Source organism: Doryrhamphus excisus, linkage group LG3 (genome assembly GCF_037039965.1).
Source record: "Doryrhamphus excisus strain RoL-2023G ecotype Guam linkage group LG3, RoL_Dexc_Guam_v1.1, whole genome shotgun sequence".
NCBI classification, from domain to species: domain Eukaryota; kingdom Metazoa; phylum Chordata; class Actinopteri; order Syngnathiformes; family Syngnathidae; genus Doryrhamphus; species Doryrhamphus excisus.
The window spans coordinates 6,862,815-6,882,134 of NC_136359.1; the positions used below are offsets into that span (position 1 = coordinate 6,862,815).

General features: G+C 44.1%; 1 protein-coding gene across 4 annotated transcripts in view; it reads left to right on the forward strand.

The window, feature by feature from the left end:
* kank1a (KN motif and ankyrin repeat domains 1a) overlaps window positions 1-19,320 on the forward strand; it is a 33,146-nt gene that overhangs the window by 3,205 nt on the left and 10,621 nt on the right. The window contains exons 1-2 of one of the 4 annotated variants that reach the window (XM_058071860.2): window positions 3,777-3,938; window positions 12,769-12,900. In XM_058071860.2, the coding sequence (XP_057927843.2) occupies window positions 12,864-12,900 (37 nt within the window). In that variant the 5' untranslated portion in view covers window positions 3,777-3,938; window positions 12,769-12,863. Of the gene's footprint in view, window positions 1-3,307; window positions 3,939-6,950; window positions 7,322-12,768; window positions 12,901-19,320 lie in introns of those variants that run through there. The other 3 variants (XM_058071861.2, XM_058071859.2, XM_058071857.2) reach the window with 3 other exon arrangements.

The window sequence follows — 19,320 nt, forward strand, 5'->3', positions numbered from 1 at the left end:
ATTGTGTCGTTGAAGAGCTTGGGTCCTTCCCCTTTGGAGTCAGAAAGAATGGGTCGCTCATGTATTTATTTTTCAAGCTCTGAAATGTCAGGGGAGCATTGTGATGCCGCTTTCATTAAATTCCTGTGAGTGATGTTGTGACGTTGCCATCTTTCTTTCCAGTGAAGCCTCACCTCCATCGCAACCATACCACAAAGAATTTGTTCAACCTTTTTTTTTTTTTTTTTTTAGGTGTGCGTTTTTATTTATTGTGGGCGTACAAAATAATGTGGATAAACTGCTGTGGTAAAGAAGGCAGAGCTACGTCCACTGCAATCCATTGATGGATGGCTTCCTTTAGTAAAGGCTGTTAATAGATCTCTAGCTTTATGATGGACGGGTAGGTTGGAATACTAATTGGTTCCAGACCCGACTGCGATAAATGAATTTCCGCGATGTAGGAATTGATGGAATGTTGAGAAGTGAATTTGTGGGTGTGATGCGGCGTGCTTGTTCACTTCGGTGTCATGTCACCACAAGCTCTGCCCTGATTCAGCTCGGTGTGAAAGCGGTGCAATGTGCCGGTTTCCCCCCGCCATCAGCTAAGCGGGTCAGGCTTCGCTCCATACATTCGGCTTTTAGCAGGCTACATCAGGCCAGTCACTCAACCTCCGGGGCCTTAGTTATCACCATCATGAGACGACCCCACTGTCCTCATGATTAAAGCTCAGCCTGGACCCCCCCCAAACCCACCACCAGCCTTTCCCTGTGATCAGTACTGCCACCCCAGTGATCTTCCTAAATGTAGTGCACGTCCACATCTCCTCTTTCTTCCCTTGCAGCTGGATGGACACGTTTTGCTGTTTTTATTTCGCAGTGGCGTGCTCGCTTTGTAATTTTAGCTGGGGCGAACATCTGCGCATACTTTGCACGCTAAGAATATTACAGTGTGGGCTGAGTTGAACCGGGAAGTGTGGAATTTGTACATTTTTACTCGGCGGAAGAATGCTGTCAGAGACTTGCAACCCAGCAGAAAGTTTGCGGGAGGGAGGTTATTCCAGACCTCCGGGACTGGCCTGTAATTAGTGGATCAGATCTACCATAGCCTCGTTTGCACCAAGGGTTTTGTTCAGTTTGCTTTGGTTGGGCAAATCCGCATCTGGCTTGTTTTTACTATGAAGGGGTGCGCTAGAAGGATTACTTCCTTGGATGCATGACATGACCAAACGTTTTCCAATGAGGGCCAAAATATTGAAAAGTGAAAGTATGCAAGGCTGGCTTTGTAAGGCAACACAATGTAGATATGCAAAGAAGTTATGTATGCATATGTATGTTAGCTTAATTGGCCAATCTTTGTCTATACGTGCCCTGCAATTGGCTGGCGACCAGTCCGGGGTATACGACTGGGATAGGCTCCAGCATACCCCCCCGACCCTAATGAGGATAAGCAGCATGGAAAATGTTGAAAATTGTCCTTTTTTTTGTCACGTTGTAGTTGCGACTTTTTCTCATTAGAATATGACTTTTTCCTCACTATTTTGACTTTATCCTCTTAAAATTCCTATTTTTCCAATGAGTTTCTTAAATTTTCAGATGATTTAATCTTAATCTCATAAGTTCTTGTAGAACTTTTTCCACAACTTAATTTTCCAAAAAGTTATTGTTTCATCTCTCATATTACGACTTTAATAGAATAATTTCTTTTTTTCTTTAACATTTGAACTTTCTCCTAATATTACAATGTTATTCTTGTAAAATGACTACTTTTACTCATTAGGTTCCAAGGTTTTTCTCCTAATATTTTGACTATTCTTGTAAAATCACTGCTGATTTTGAAATGTTTTGCAGTTCTTGTAAAATGCTATTTTTAGAATGTACCGCAGGCCAATACAAAACGGCCCGGGGTAGCACTTTGGACACATTACAAGCAGGACGGTTCAGTCCAGTCACGGTTGGGATTGGTAAACAAGGCTTGCCTTTCCACCAGGGAGGGCAGGCGTAAAACCTGTAACCTGCAGCAGGACACCCATTTAAGGAAGTCCGGCTCACTGTGATGTCATAGTGAGCCGCTGTTGGAAAGAACTCTGCATTCAGAGCCATCCCAAACTTCTTTCAGGGCTCACGTTAGCATGGTTTAACACCAGAATCCAACATTCCAACTACATTTATAGGTCAGAGAAGTGGGGGGGGGGGCGTAATGGGTGGCCTTTAAATGAGCAACGGCACAAGAAGAAGGAGCCCTCAAGGCGTAAACACGGAAAAGCAGACCAGCACAACACTACACAAAATGGAAAAGTCAAACTTCATTGACTCTTCCCTGAGTGCCTTGCTATCGCCTGAGGCGGTTGCTGGGCAGACGCCACCTTGTTTGGTATTTTCTTAGAAAGTCATTGTTGTGGCGGTCCAAGCTCTGGCAGACCCCCTTCAAATCCGTTTAAAGGTGTGACTTGTGGGGGGGGGGGTTGGGCCGAAAGGGATTGACTTTGAATGTTTGGTCTTTTGTGTACTAGTACTAGTACAGTACATGTGCTGTGTACAAATACTATGGTGGCTCTTTCCATGTTCGGTTATGCTTGTTATGCTAACATAGATAGATAGATAGACTCCCTTTATTGTCATTGCACAAAAACACAGTAGTGAAATTGCCAACGAAATGTCGTTGCCTGGCTCCCATATAATAACAGACACAAAAGAAGATAAGTAATAATAAATAATAATAATGTGGAGAATAAATAGATAGAATAGACACCAAATATGAACAACATAATGTAAAGTCAACTACTGCAATACACATGTTGACTTTTCGTGACTCAGGTTTGTTTTATTGTTTATTAATTGGTCTTGCCCCCCCCCGCAGATCTCTGTTGCGATAGACGGGCAGGACACGGCCAACAGCCGTAAACTGGTACATCTTGAAATTAACTGCTGTGTTGATTTTAGCTTGCGCAAGGTTCTTTTCCGTGTGGGCAGATTAACCCTGGATCCAGCACAAAGTGTTTTTCACAATGATGTCTTGTTTCCTGGTATGTTAATCCCTTTCTTTTCATTCCTGCCGCCGCCTCCTGGTTGTCATGTGCTCTCTCGGATCACCAGTAGTCGTTTGTTGGCAGCATTGTCACGTTTAGTTCATTGATTTATTGATTATGGGGACAGGCCAAGGAGTCAAACAGAACACGTTTTTGCGATTGGCATAATGCAAGCAAAAGCCTGACTGATGTGGATTAGCATCGTTCTTAGTTTCCCCGCTGCTGATTTGAAGAGGAAGACATCCGTGTTTTGATAAAGCCCTCAGCTATGCAGGCGTGCTCAGACTTTGCCTGTCAAGTGGTGGCATTACTTAAGGCGTCAGCCGGAATTTAGCTTTTTTTTTTTTTTTTAACCTTCTACCAACCCCATGCAGGTATAGCATGCTAACCTTGTTTATCGCAAGCATCTTGCACGAAAGCCTCTGGCTAGGCTGAGCCAACAACCCACAACCTGGGTGGTTTTTAGGGCTTTTCATGTGCTGCTTTGCAGAGTTGGCTCGTAAAGGCAGAATTTTCTGATACTACTACCACCCCCTTGGCAGTATTTAGCCATGTCATGCTCCCCCTAATTCCCCACAATTGTTCTGGAGGTGGGGACGAGCTGCCGGAATTGCCTCCTTCCAGGGACGCCACCCTTCACGGCTGAGAGAACCCCCAAAGCCTGGGCCCACAAGTCACCATGCTGCTCGTGTTTCAGTGTCCTGCACAGGCTGCTATTGTCGGGTTACGGTGTGTGTGTGTGTGTGTGTGTGTGTAGCTGTGCTGTGCTGTGATTGGCTCCGGCCAGGCCGTGTGAGACAGCGCTGGGTGACGTCTCCTTGTTGTTAATCCCTCATTTCTCTCTGGGATGTTTTCCGTACACCGGGCAGGTCATGCTTTGGAAACTCAGGAGTAACTTTGGGGTAACTCTGACACTTTTTGGACCTGATAGAGGTGAGTGGACGTCAGCTTATGGTGTTCACGTATGCTGTCTTATGGTGGTCAGGTTATGGTGTTGTGTTTATGTTTGCTGTGTGATGTTGCATTGACCTTTACTTACTGTGTGTCTGCTGTTATTTTGCACATCATGCAAACTGTTTTTTTTCACTGAAACACAATTATTCCAGGGTTAAATGCTTTTTAAAAAATAGGGGAAAGTAAAATATTAAAGACTAAAATATAAATATTAAAAGAAAGTTGTAATATTATGAGATGTAAAGATAACAAAGAAGAAATGTTTAGGTTGGGGAAAAGTCCTCAAAATATTTGACTATATTGTTGAACAGATGCATTATAATGAGCGACCAAGACTGGCGCTTCCTTTTCCTGGCTTCTGATTGGCCAAAAGGTGCAGGACCAGAAGAGCCATTCATGTTAGGGGCCATCCATAATTTTCAACATTTTCACGAGCGTACAAACCGTACGAGGGGGGGAGGGGGTTAAGACATCAACGTACGCTTTTTTGAAAACTCGAAAATGTTGATGTCTGTATGTTCGAACCGTGGGACGCAGTCAAATTTTAGCGCGAATAGACTGGTCCCCTGTCGTCGTATGCTAGCGCGAGAGCATACCAGTCCACGCGATACTCCACGTAGCTCTGCGTGCTTCGCATTCCAACACAACAATCAGACAATGGCCGACCCCGGTGATTTCGATTATCTATTTTCGTTCATCAAAAAGAGAACTACTGCCATTCATCGCTCATCGAGCAATGCATACGAACAATACATCAATGTTTACTGCTTTGTGCGTTCGGAAAGAAAGCGGAAGGACGCTGTAGCGGCTGGCCAGGCGGCTTGGAAAGGTTCCAAATCGAAGGAATCGAGCAGGGCGGATTTGTTCCGAAGTGCTGTTGCGAAAATGGAGAAGATCAAAACTAAACCGACCATCCTGAATCTATTCGCCAGCTCTGTGTTTATTTTCTATATTTGGGCATGGACCTGGCTGTGATTGCCATTTTCTGAATGACTCTGTGGTGGTGAATTTGACTTTGTGGACAGTGCAGTAACAATCAATGTGATTTTCACTTCCTGTGATACACTGACTAGACTATAGGTGTGATTGTTAAGCCTTTTCAAAACAGTTGTGGCGTCTTTATTGCATACTTCGCATTGAGTTGAGTTCAAGGGTTGTGTCCATCATTTCTAAGAAGATTTTATCTCCTCAGGCTTTTGGAAACCAGGGGCAACTCTTCTGCTCCTTGAGTAATCATGTGTGTATACAAGTATTCCCTTGTTTAAAAATCCTGGGGTTTGCTCAAAAGAGTACTCTTTGTACTCTTGTGAAAATGTTGAAAATTATGGATGGCCCCTTAGCCTCCAAAAGGGTCCAATAATAAGATGAGGAGAAAAGCTCCCGAAAACGCCACATGGTCCAACGACCATTTTTTTTAATTTCTGAAGCGATCTGGAGCTGGTTGCCAGACACTGGAGCAAGGCAAGGCTTTTTCTGCTTTACAGAAAAGACGAGTGGAGGTAAAATACTGGCAGTTGTTTTCAGCTTGGATTTGAACATTGCCAAAGTTGAGGATTGTCTCACATCTTCTGGAAGACTGGTCCAGATTCGTCCTCCATGGCCTCACCGACTTCCTCCCACACCCAAGTTTTTGCCTCCACCACCGCCGAAGCCTTCTGCTGCTTCAGGAGTCCCACAAGCCATCCACGTTTTTTGCTAAAAATTGCAGCTTTATTCTATGATTTGTATGTTTCTCATATTACCACTTAAAAAATCCCCCCAAATACATATTTAGTTTGTAATATTTTTCTGTATGCTATTTATTCATTAATTAATTTTCTACCGCTTATCCTCACGAGGGTCGCAGGGGTGCTGGAGCCTATCCCAGCTGTCTTCGGGTGAGAGGCAGGGTCCACCCTGGACTGGCCAGCCAATCACAGGGCACATATAGACAAACAACCATTCACACTCACATTCATACCTATGGACAATTTGGAGTCGCCAATTAACCTAGCATGTTTTTGGAATGTGGGTGGAAACCGGAGTACCCGGAGAAAACCCACGCATGCTGTGAGGTCGGCATGCTAACCACTCGACAGCCGTGCAGCCTGTATGCTATTTATTCCCTATTTATTCTCCTAATATTTTGGCTTCATTTGTGTACAATTACAGTTTTTTTTTTTTTTTAGAATAAGGGCCAATAATAAAATAGCTGCATACCCCCGGGCTGCAATTTGGACAGCACTGCCCCTGAGATTTATGTTAGATATGTCACGTCGCTCTTTTGCTCCACTTTGGAGAGGAGAGGGAATGATAAACGTTTGCCTTTCCAGTTGTGGCCTTTCTGGATCTCCTTCCTCATGGACATGATGCCACCTCTAGAACCCGGCAGGAACCCGGCCCCTGTACATGCCCACCATTCCCTGCAGCAAAACGACAAAACCAGACTTTGCTGCAGATCTTTAAAGCCTGAAGCTCTGCCTGTTCAATGGTTTCAAATTTCAGTTGTATTAAACCAAAGTTATAACGACCCTTGTCAAGTCAAACGCTAACCTTTTTAATAACAAACTCTGCTAAGGCCAGCTGGGGAAAAGATGGGGCCCACCCCACCCTTGCATCTTGGGGTTGGACCACCGCCTGCCGTGGTTTGCAACCGCTTGCACTGAGGTTTGAGTCGGCCTCATGGGTAACTGCCTCTTATCTGCTTTGGTATTTTCAAGATAAGGGACCTCATTAAAGATAATAGGAGAGTTTACCGCTCATCATGTGACTCAACTCCCCCAACCGGAAGACCCCGGCTGTGTTATGCGCTTAATGGTTGTCAGTAAAAGCCGTCGGCGGTCACGCGCCTTTTGATTCAGCGTGGGGGGGGCGCGTCCCTCAGTGAAGTGTTTAACAGCAGCAGTAAATGATTTCCTCTTGTCAGCAGCACTTTGTTGACAGTGCAGATTAGCTCCCCGGTGACAGCGCCCATCTTGTTCGCTCACGGGCCCACATGGCGACTTTTCATTTCATGAGGGGAACCGCCCACTTTATGTTTACACTGGCCAAAAATGTGCATGGAATGTGAAACTGCAACAATCATGGAGTAAAAGTACGCCTCCAAAAGGATCTTCCTTCTCCCTGCAATGAGGATGCAGCATGGCGTCTGTTCGGGCTGCACCGTCTCGGGTTTCGGTTTCCACCAAGCCAGTTGGAAGGTCAGGTCACCAAGGCAACGCCATCCACTGCTTGCATGACCCGTCCCATGCTGTACGCACCGCATCATTAGTGCATTAAAGCTAGTCACAGCCTGTGGCCACCAACGTGAGAACCACTCTGCGTTTGCTTGCTTTGCATATTCCAACCAGATGAACCCACCAAGCCAGTCTTACGGAAATAAGGTAATGCACTCTCCTTAATATTTGTTCTGGCTCCCGTAGCAGGTGCTTCCTGTGTTTGGTGATTATTATGCTCACGTGGGATGAAACCTAACAAATAACGCAGTGCAATGAAAGATATTTAGAAATGTGTAGATAGATAGATAGATAGATATGAAAGGAGAACCAATAAAGTCAGGGACGGCATTTCACGTCTTGAAGGCAGCATATCAAAGTTTATCATTACGGTACTTGTGTGCGTGCTTTGCTTGAGTTCATTACGGTACTGTGTGCTATGCTTCTGTTTATGGTGGTATTTTCACGAGCATTCACATCAAATGAAAATGGGGATCTTTTGATTAAATTATTTAGTCAAATTCGGGGAAAATGCACAGTTAAATGAAAATATGTGGACAGGGATGTTTTCACCAGAGTGGGAGAGCTCACGTTATTATGGCGACATCAAGTACCACCATTGGTTTGGCTTCCGATTTCTACGACCAAGGCGCTATTAGATCTTTCCCTGTAATTGTTACAAAACACAGTTATATATTGAAGGCGTATGAATTCATAGCATGGCTGTGCTCGTGGTTAAAGATGACATGGTTACTGATACAATTCTATTTGTGTTATTCCTGGAAGATATTTCTTATGACATTTATACAATTTACACAATTAGACAGGATGTGACTGACAGTGCTCTTATTTTGAAGGCCATAGGTGTGTTGACGGTTAAGATGACCGGTGATAAATGTCCCTATCTCTCTCAGAACTTGCACGATGTCAACAGGCACCGTAAAACACAACAAGGTGTACACACCCTCATCCAGCACACACGCCACGCTAGCATGCTGTGCTAAAGTAAGCTAACGCAGCTAGCTTCCATTCATGCTCCGCAAGAGATAAGGTTTAACTTTTGTTTTTTTGCGCCAGCTTTTTCCTCCACGATGGAGCTGTGCGCCAGGCCGAAACGTTCCTCTCCTCACGATGGCAGCATTTCATTCCCAATTTGGCAATTTAACCGATTTTGCCGATTCCATGTTTATCGGCTAATTCCACTTCTCCAGCCGCGACTCCAAAATCACAGGGCCCTAGATAAGCGCCTAGCACCTCAGGGTCTTGTTCACGAGCAAGGGAAGGATGAGATGCAAGATGTACAGGTGGATTGGTGCGCCCTCTGCAGTGATGTGGACTCTGCATCGGTGCGTTGTGGTGAAGAGGAATGGTTTGATCGACATTCTTACCCTCAACTTCAGGGCATGTTGGACCAATCGGAAGCCTGGGGGACAATCCACGGTCTCCCAACTGGCTTGGAAAAGCCTGCTTAGGCTTCTACTCTTGTGATCCGACATCAGATAAGGAGAAGAAGTTGGATGGATTGTTAGAACCTGCAGTGTTTTTCTTTCAGCTGGTGCCTGAAGCCTAAATTATGACCGCATTCCTGAACTACCTTGGCATCAGTGAAAGAATTGTTTTTACCGTCGGAAGATGGCACAGAGAATTCCCAGAAATACCCTGAGAGCTAATCCTTTTGTTGTGCTCTCACCAGGGATCCTCCCGGGCCGTCGGAGGGCTCCCATAATGCCGCAGTGTTTTCAGAGGAATGTCACTGCTGTTCTAGAGCAGCATGACTCAGACTGGGATGGCCTCCCCCCTCCCTGCCCCACCCCCGACACAATCCAGCCCTGCATTATACATGCCAGGGCCTGCTACTGTTTTGGTAGCCTCTGACCCCGTGACCACGAGCCGAGGCTAAGATAATGGAAAGGGTGACACGGAAGTCCCAGTTTAGTCCCATGGTTATTACAGCTTGCATTTTATCTTCACATCAAGTGTCTGCTAGCAAACACCTCCGACCACCATTTGCTCTTTTAACAACTTCCTGAAGCTGTTGACATCCACGTGAGGCCTCTTTGCTGTGGCATTCCTGGAGAAAGCAAACCTGTCCTTCAACTCTAGTGGAGCTGAATACCATTGAAAATGAACTTGGACATTCGTATGTACAGATCTGTCTCGGTTAGCATCATTAATCCTTTAATGATGATGTAAACGGACTTTAACCATGACCAACTTTTTCCATGACTATTAATGTCCCACCAATTGATCTGTTCTGCATAGCAGTTTGTTAAAGGCTTTCTAACATGCAGCTTTACTGAGAATAAACAGTGCCACAAACATGGCGTGAAATGGAGAAGTCAGCCTTTCACATCACCTCACCTGTAGTGGACGTCCTTGGCAACCAATCCTTGCCATGCCTGGCAACGCTTGTTTTTTACATTTTTTTTTTTTTTTACATTTTTTCATTCAACTTGCAGACTCACTTGTTTCAAGCGTTTCAGCAACCCTTTCTAAACACCTTCCATGGGTTGCCGATGGGAACGCGCTCCTTCATGGAGCTCTAATATAGCTCTAATATAACTCATTTGCTGGCAAAGACCAATTTGTAATCCATTTATGGTTTTAATACCATGCTAATGGGGAATAAACAAAGCTCTGAAAACTGAACCAGTCACCATGGAAAGAATCGGCTACAGGTCTGAAGGAGATCTGGAGGTCTCCTTATCGTGTTGGAGACCTGTTTCACAAGGGAGGGGATCAGAATGGCCCAGCACATGTTGGAATTCATCTTCCCCCTCCGTGAACCACAGCTTCCCAGTTGCACTCGTGCAGCCTCAGGTTGTTGTTGAGCTTTGAGTCCACATGTTCCTATATTTACTAGGAAACGTGAGCATGGTCTTTTAGATGGTACTTGGTACGCAATCAGACGTCCGCAGGCTTGTTGAATTCATCTGTTGTCCTCTCAATGTGGGCGCCCTTACCCCCCCCCTTCCGGCTGCATTAGACTTCGGGGGGTGGGGGGGTATTGTGTGCGGACGGCTTAGAGCGCTGTCATTGAGGGATCGGAAAATTCTCTTACTGTACCCCCCCGTCCACCTTTTCTGTCATGGAGCAAAGCATTGGGCCTCCACTTTAATGGGATTAGTCCGCACGCTGTGCCCCCGCCCCTCCCCTTTCTTTCCTTTCACAAGCTGGGGTCCATCCTTCCTTTTGGAGGACTGCCTTCTGGAGAAGCTCAAGTGGTTCATCTCCATGCAAAGGGTTCAAACTGAATTAACGAGGGCTAAATGAGGATTTGAGGGCTTCAAACCCCCGCTCCCCCACCCCCACCCAACCCCCCTGCATTTGGGCTTTTAAGAATATTTTGACCTTGTGCTTTCCGCTAACGTAATGCCGCATCTTCTGCCAATCAAGGCTAAATGCTGCTAAGCGGTCGCTTCATCAACACGAGGCGTCCCAGCGCTTGAGCCCAGATAACGCCCAGACGCCCCGGATTAGCGTGCTCGATATCCCCAGAGGACTAATGACACTGAAGCCAGTTAATCAGGCCCCCGCCGCTGGGGTCTTGTCCCTGATCGGATTAAACAAGGCCGGACGAGAGCACGGCCAGGCGCTCAACAGACAGGCCTGATTAGTTTTGGGGCGTTTCAGTGAATGGATGGCAACGTTAGGAGTCGCACCGCAGGACTGGATATTTTCATTTCATCACACGGGTTTGGTTGTGCACCACTTCCTGTCTGCCTTTTTACACGAACCTCCTTAGCAGGCGTCTCCAAAAAGAACATTAATTGAAACATTCAACAAGTGGGGAAGAAAATTAGATGATGCGTTCAAAGTGCGAACAAAGTGGGACAGCTCGCCACTTAAAATAAACAACATAAACGTGCAAAAACTGTGGGATTATTTTTTTATTATATATTATATTAGATTAGATTATATTCTACATTTATTATATTGTTTTTTAAATTTATATATAAAATAATGCCCCATACTTTCCAAACTGACATCCATTTTTTACATGGTTTTTTTTTCCCAGCCCCACCCATGGCCCGGTGGTTGGGGACCCCGGTTTAGAAGGATGACAGGGACGGGGATGTACAGTAGAATCCTGAAAAATAGTCCTGCAGTCTAGTACTGTACCTCGCTTGCTGCCTCTAGAGGGCAGTGTTGCCAACAAAAGAGATGGAACACAATCTTTACCGCCTGTTGCTGCAGCCGTACATACACACACACTGGGTCCACCTGCACGTGCACAGCTCTGTTGTTCTTGTCAGCACGGAACCACGGTCAGCAATGACCAAATACAACTTGAGGCCACAGCACAGCAAAGATGTTGTCGGTCCTACCACAGTTGGTCTCCGGGCCTTTTCCCCTCCAATAAAACCACAACCGCAGCTTTTATTAGGATTTCAAAAACAACAACAAAAACACACCACCTCAGAAGCTTTTGCAGACTTTTCTTTGCTTTACAAGGTTGACACCCAAGGTACGAGATAGTTACTTTCTTTCTGTGTGGAATGTTTCAGACCTTCCTTCATGTTTTATGGCTTACAAAAATAGCAAACGGCCAACCTGCTACAGCATCCTATCTGCAGTATCTCTACCTGTACCTTTTAAAACGCTGGCGTGAAAATCACACATCTTCCATTTGCCGTACTGTCGTTTCCAATAAACTCATCAGCTGTCTCGGGACATGTTTTTATATAGATATATATTTTCTTTTTGAATAAAAGTGGACTTGTGAATGGCGTATAAAAGGGTTTAGATTCTGTTCCACAGATGGCGCTAATGCACACGAAAGCTGCTTGCCAACCGACAATAAACAACAGAAGAAGAAAAACACCACGAAGAAGAACGCACCCTGACAACTTTCCATTTGAGCGGGTACAAGATACCTCAATCGGATTGTGGAAAGGAATATTCCACCCCCGTGAATCCCATTATATATTCATTGGGATTGGCACTTTTCTATGGGAATGAGGTGTATATAAAGGTTACATTCTTTCCGTTTCAGCAAATAAACCGAATGCAATTGGAATATTTGGGTCCATGTATACATGGCTAATGTGCTGGCCAGCTTTTACCTGGAAAGCCCACCCCCCTCCGGTTCCCTCTTTCCTCTTTTAGTCGGCGCATCGCTCAGCTGTCATTTGATGTCGCCATCTAAACTTAGCTGCGTGAACCTTAGCCTTCCTGCACCAGGGGGCCAGTGGTGTGGGGGCTGGGGGCCGCTTGTCTGCCGTGTGTCATAGGAAGGGCCGACGTTAACATGTTAACATGAGGCTGACAGGTAAGCTGGCCGTGCACGGCCAAGACGCTGTTTTTCTCGGTGCGTTCAAGAACCGTTCCAGGCTGTAAATGATCCGTTACTTTGACATAGACAGCCGGGCAAGATTTGGGTCAGCACCTTCTGACACAGGTTGCCACCTAAGAGATACATGTTATGTTTTTTTCTAACAGCACTTGAAGCCTCGGCATCTGCCAAACATATTCTGTCTCCATTTTCCATGGCTTTGTGACATTTTTCTCTTGTTTTGTGTTTATGTTGCATATCCTGTGTTGCCTAAAATATCAAAATAAGGAATGATCATCCATAACTAACTGCATCCCTGTCATGATTGTGTGTTTTGCAGGCTGAATGGTGTTGTGGACTTGATGCATGGCCCTTGCACCACCCTGCTTCATGTGTTTGACGTTGTCGTGGGACTGAGCACGAACAGCAGCGGCCATGGCGCAAACCGTGCACGTGAACGGCAGCGGCCCAGGTGACCATGTCTCGTCGTTTTTACTGTTCGGGTCGTGTGAAAGAGTGTTTTCCCCCTTCTTAGTTTTTTGCATGTTTGTCACACATAAATGTTTCAGATCACCAAACAAATGACAACACAACCGAACACAAATTGAAACTTCTCATTATTAAAGGAGAAAAAAAACAGACCAGATAAAACCTAACTGAGATGAATTGAGCTCTATCAGTGTGGAAAAGGTTATGAAGCCATTTCTGAAGCTTTGGGACTCCAGCCAACCACAGTGAGAGCAATTATCTGCAAATGGCCAAAACATGGAACAATGGTCAACCTTCCCAGGAGTGGCCAGCCAACCAAAACGACCCCAAGAGAGAAGCGACGACTCATCCAAGAGGTCACAAAAGACCCCACAAGGCTCATCTCAATTTCATGATCTTGATGATCCCCAAGATCCTTTGGGAAAATACAAAAGTTGACCTTTTTGGAAGGTGTGTATCCCATTACATCTGACAAAAGTAACATCATGGTAAAATACGGTGGTGGTAGTGTGATGGTCTGGGCTGTTTTGCTACTTCAGGACCTGGAAGACTTGCTGTGATAAATGGAAGCATGAATTACAGTGCATCCGGAAAGTATTCACAGCGCTTCACTTTTTCCACATTTTGTCATGTTACAGCCTCATTCCAAATTGTATTAATTTAATCTCATTCTACACAAAATACTCCATTATGACAATGTGAAAAAGTTTTTTTTTACTTTTTTTGAATTTATTAAAAATAGAAAACTAAGAAATCACATTTACATAAGTATTCACAGCCTTTGCCATGAAGCTCAAAATTGAGCTCAGGTGCAGCTTTTTTCCACTGATCATCCTTGAGATCTTTCTACAGCTTAATTGGAGTCCACCTGCAGTAAATTCAGTTGATTGGACATGATTTGGAAATATAATAACTGTCTATATAAGGTCCCACAGTTGACTGTGCATGTCAGAGCACAAACACCAAGCATGAAGTCAAAAGAACTGTCTGTAGACCTGCGAGACAGGATTGTCTTGAGGCACAAATCTGGGGAAGGATACAGAAAAATTTCTGCTGCTTTGAAGGTTCCAATGAGCACAGTGGCCTCCATTATTCGTAAATGGAAGACGTTTGGAACCACCAGGACTCTTCCTAGAGCTGGCCGGTCTTCTAAACTGAGCGATCGGGGAAGAAGGGCCTTAGTCAGGGAGGTGACCAAGGCCCCCATGGTCACTCTGTCAGAGCTCCAGTGTTCCTCTGTGGAGAGAGGAGAGCCTTCCAGAAGGACAACCATCTCTGCAGCAATCAGGCCTGTATGGTAGAGTGGCCAGACGAAAGCCACTCCTTAGTAAAAGGAACATGGCATCCCGTCTGGAATTTGCCAAAAAGCACCTGAATGACTCTCAGACCATGAGAAACAAAATTCTCTGGTCTGATGAGACAAAGATTGAACTCTTTGGTGTGAATGCCAGGCGCCATGTTTGGAGGAAACCAGGCACTGCTCATCACCAGGCCAATACCATCCCTACAGTGAAGCATGGTGGTGGCAGCATCATGCTGTGGGGATGTTTTTCAGCAGCAGGAACTGGCAGACTAGTCAGGATAGAAGGAAAATGAATGCAGCAATATATAGAGATATCCTGGATGAAAACCTGCTCCAGAGCGCTCTTGACCTCAGTAGACTGGTCATGTACCTTGACCATATAGACAGTAGACATTAGCATACAGCCAAGATCTCAAAAGATTGGCTTCAGAACCACTCCGTGAATGTCCTGGAGTGGCCCAGCCAGAGTCCAGACTTGAATCCGATCGAACATCTCTGGAGAGATCTGAAAATGGCTGTGCACAGACGTCTCCCATCCAACCTGATGGAGCTTGAGACTTATTGCAAAGAAGAATGGGCAAAACTGCCTAAAGATAGGTGTGCTAAACTTGTGGGATCATATTCAAAAAGACTTGAGGCTGTAATTGCTGCCAAAGGTGGATCAACAAAGTATTAAGCAAAGGCTGTGAATACTTATGTAAATGTGATTTTTTTGTTTTCCATTTTTAATAAATTCAAAACATGTCAAAAAAACCTTTTTTCACATTGTCATAATGGAGTATTTTGTGTAGAATTTTGAGGTAAGAGATTAATTTAATACAGTTTGGAATGAGGCTGTAACATGACAAAATGTAGAAAAAGTGAAGCGCTGTGAATACTTTCCGGATGCACTGTATGTTGGTGACCCCCAGCTGAAGCCAACTTGGGTTGTGCGGCAGGACAATGATCCAAAACACACCAGCAAGTCCACCTCGGAAGTCCTGACCTGGATCCTATGGAGATGCTGTGGCATGACCTTAAAAATGTGGCTGAATGACAACAATTCTGCTAAATTCCTCCACAGCTGGAAGTTATCATAAATGTTTGATAGCAGTTGTTGCTAAGGGTGGCCCAACCACTTGGGGGGAAGGGGGGAGCACTTTTCCACACAGGGCCATGGAGCTGTGCAATTTTTTCCCTTAATAATAGAAAGTTTTATTTAACAACATTTTGTGTTGTCATTGGCTATTGGTTCCATGATCTGAAACGTACACAGCAAGTGTGCCAAACATGGAAAGACAAAGCAATCAGGAAGGGACGTGTGTCTAAAGTCTTGTCTTTTCACGCAACATCATCTCACATGGCCCCTGCAAGGATGTTAAACGTTATTTCTGTGCCGCCGCCCGTCTCTCTCAGTCACACAGAAGGTTTTTGTGTCTCGATGCACGTTGGTGTAGGAAAGATTTCCACGCTTGGTTGTGAAATACACGCCGGGGCAGACACCTGCGGACACCCCAGCATATCTGGCTGGACCAACAGGAGAGTGGCCCCTCCAGGAATGTGCAGCGTGTCAGACGATGCCTTCAGGGCCTTTGCACGCTGAGGGGTGGCGGTGCCTTCAAAGTGTGTCGATAATCTGTGCATTCAGGGTAGCTCGTCTTTGAGGCAATAGATCTCGTTTCAAGCAGCCTCAGTTGTGTTGGTGTTTTTTAATTTTCCAATTCGACCCGGCAAAACATTTTTACCACTGGTGCAGCCGTGAAATCGACTGCACCAATGTGGATGATATAGTTTGTGGTGTGTTCAAGTACGACGGGTTAATTAAGCTTGCAAAGCATCTGTGTCTGTGGTGAACTTTTGGTGTCTCACCACAAGCAACCAACCCCCCTCCCAGCCCCTAAGCCAGACATGTTTTTCTTACCCATCTATGAGAAAAGCGTGAGACATTCCGAGAATTTCCTCTGGTTTGGCATCACGTTCCAGTTGTTGCATTTGGCAGCAAGGAACCCCACCCCCCATCCACACACACACACACACACACACACACACCCATCTGCAGCGGATGTGTGACACTGCCTGCTGGGAGGCTTTCACACACTTTTTTTTCACACCATTTTCCTGCTCATGAATTAGACGTATGGGGCTTGTAGACCAACCCAGGAAATACCAGTGTGAATAACAGTGGACGTTTGTGTGTGTGTGTGTGTGTGTGTGTGTGTGTGTGTGTGTGTGTGCTCTCGTCCACTCCACCCAGCCACTTGCATCATCATAGCAAACTGCAGCTGTGAAGCGAATGAAATGGAAATAATCCGTTCCAGAGTCGAGCTGTGGCCATTTCTCAGCAATTTCAATGAAGTATCAGCAGTTTAGCTTTGATGCTGGAATTTGAGTAAACCCCACTCAGTGTGTGCGTGTGTGTGTGTAGCTTTAACGCTAATGAACTGTGTTTCGTCCACAGCTGTGTGTGACGTGCGTGGCTCCAAGAAGCGTTACTATACACTTGATCCGCTGCTGATATGTACACCGTGTAGATGTGTAGTGAAGCCTGTTAAGCCTGACTATTCCTTGAAGTGATGAGCATATACGCAAAGTGGGCTTGTCTTGGTAGCATGGAACTTTGCCACTTTGATATTTTGGAAAGACCCGTATACATGTCAGCTTTGTCGTATGCTGGAGGTGGAAAGCTTCTTGCTAGCGTCAGCTTCACTCTTGAAAACTCGGTGTTCCATTTTTGCAGCTTTTTTCATGTCCCAAATATTTCAACCTTCTTTTTAATCTTTATAAATGTTCCTAATTGTACTGCTTTTATTGTGACTTTTTACCGTATTAGAACTTTCCCAACGTTATTTTTCCCAAATAACATTTTGACTTTATTCTTTATTCTATTCTCTAACGCCCCTCCCCACCTAATTTACTCAAAATTCCAACTTTTTTTGTTCTCATATTATGACTTTAATATTTTACATTTTATGCGACTAACTCTTAATATTTTGACATTATCTTGCAAAATTCCAGCTGTTTTTCAGTTTCCTTTTTCAACTTTCGTCTTGTAAATTATGACTTTTTCCTATAAATATTTTTATTTTTAACTTCCCAACCTCATTTTTCCCAAATAACACTTTGTTTTGTTTGTGTCTTATAATTATCATGACACTTTTCAAAAATGTTTTTCTTTCTCTCAACTCTGCTACTAAAAATATTTGGACTCATTTCCATTTCTGCTGTCTAATCTAGTTCAACTTTCTTCTTTTTGTATCTCAAAATATTTTGACTTTATTCTTTTAACATACCCCCCATCTAATTTACTCAAAATTCTAACTTTTTTTGTTTCTCATATTATGACTTTTTTCTTTTTACATTTTATGCTACTAAAAGGCTAATATTTTGACATAATTCTTGCAAAATCACAGCTGTTTTTAAACATTTTTGTCATTATGACTTTATCCCATAAATATTTTTAACATGAACTCCCCATCCTCATTTTATTATTTTTTTATGTGTTGTTTTTTTGTTTTTCATATTATGACTTTAAAAACATATTTTTGAATGTTTCATCTTTATGCTACGAAATTGATATTTTTCCTCATTAAATTATTATACATTAATAATGTTAATATAATAGTAACATTTCCTTACAAGATTACATTTCATTTTTTTCCTCAATATTTGGACTATTCTTGCAAAATACTGCAGATTTTTGCTGTATAATATTTTTACAATGTGCCATAGCTGCCGGCTGCAAAGGGCCCCCAGGCTGTACATTGGACACCCCTGCTTTTAAATGTAAAGTCACTATTTTTGGTAGCATTTTTACATTCTACATATGTTCCTTTTATAAATGCAAAGTTTGTAAAACTGAACGTCTTGCAGCATGTCGTGTAACAAGCGGATTTGATTGTTGCTAAGCAACAACAAGATGTAGCAAATGCGTAAACTGCAATTACTGTACAAGCGATGACTGGAACAGCTGTCGACCCCCCCCCCCCCCCCCCACTTGCCTCGCATCCATGAGGTCATCGCTCAGCTGTTGCGGGGTCTCAGCGGTACCACGAGGCCGCCTGTCACCCCCAGCCTGCTCGTGCGTGTGTCACACAGGGCTTCCTGTCAGCAGGAAAAGGACGACCGTGCAAGTTTTCTTCCTCGCAAACAGGCCGCTGATTGTTGTTGCGTCACCACTGCAGTCCTGTCAGGCCTGGCTGTATTGATGAGTGGGCACATTAGATAGACGCAGCAAAGTAATTGTATCACATGAGATTTGGAGTATCTGATGGACCGGGGTCAAGGGTTGTAGAGGTTGCACTGCTAATCAGCGATAGCGCTGTTGTTTACCCTGGTTTAGACTTCCTTTATGTTCATTTTGTTAATTTTGTCCTTTTCAATGATTTCATCACTGACTGCAACTCATCCAATACCAAAGACGTCTTTTATATGTCAGCCGCTGGCTGACACGAGAAGCAAAAACAGGTGATGACGCAACTTCACACCAAAATAAGTCGCTTTTCAAGCAGTTATAAGCTATAAAAACGGCCACAAGGGGGCAGAAGTGCATTTGGTAAGCACTTGACATAGATCTTTTGCACGTAAAAACGGCGAGGAGGGCGTGGAGGAGTGTGTCGTGCAGAACGTTACGTATGGCTGGGAAATCTTAACACATGCACATACACTTCATTTCCTAACATGACAATTGTAAACAGTTCATTGTTTTATATGTGAATAGATTATTTTGATGATTGTTTGTGTTATGTTGGTATAGTTATTTGTTGGTTCAGATATTCGAGCTCTTACAAAAGCCAAAAAAAATTGTGTCAAAGTGAAAGTTGTATCTTCACAAAAAGCCGTTTTTCCTCCCTTTTTCTAGTGGGGAACTGATATTTTCCTGAAACTTAACAATGTTCTAGTACTGATTACTGAAGAACAGAAAAATGTAGAAACAAACTTTTTTTTTTCCTGATGAAAGATGCGCGTCTAATCTTTCTTTTGGTAGGTTCCATGTTTAAGTAGCCATACAACACAATATAGGGGCTATTATACATATTATAGGGGCTATTATAAGAATTATCATATGGGCTATCATACATACTATCATAGGCGCTATTATACAAATGATCATATTGGCTATTA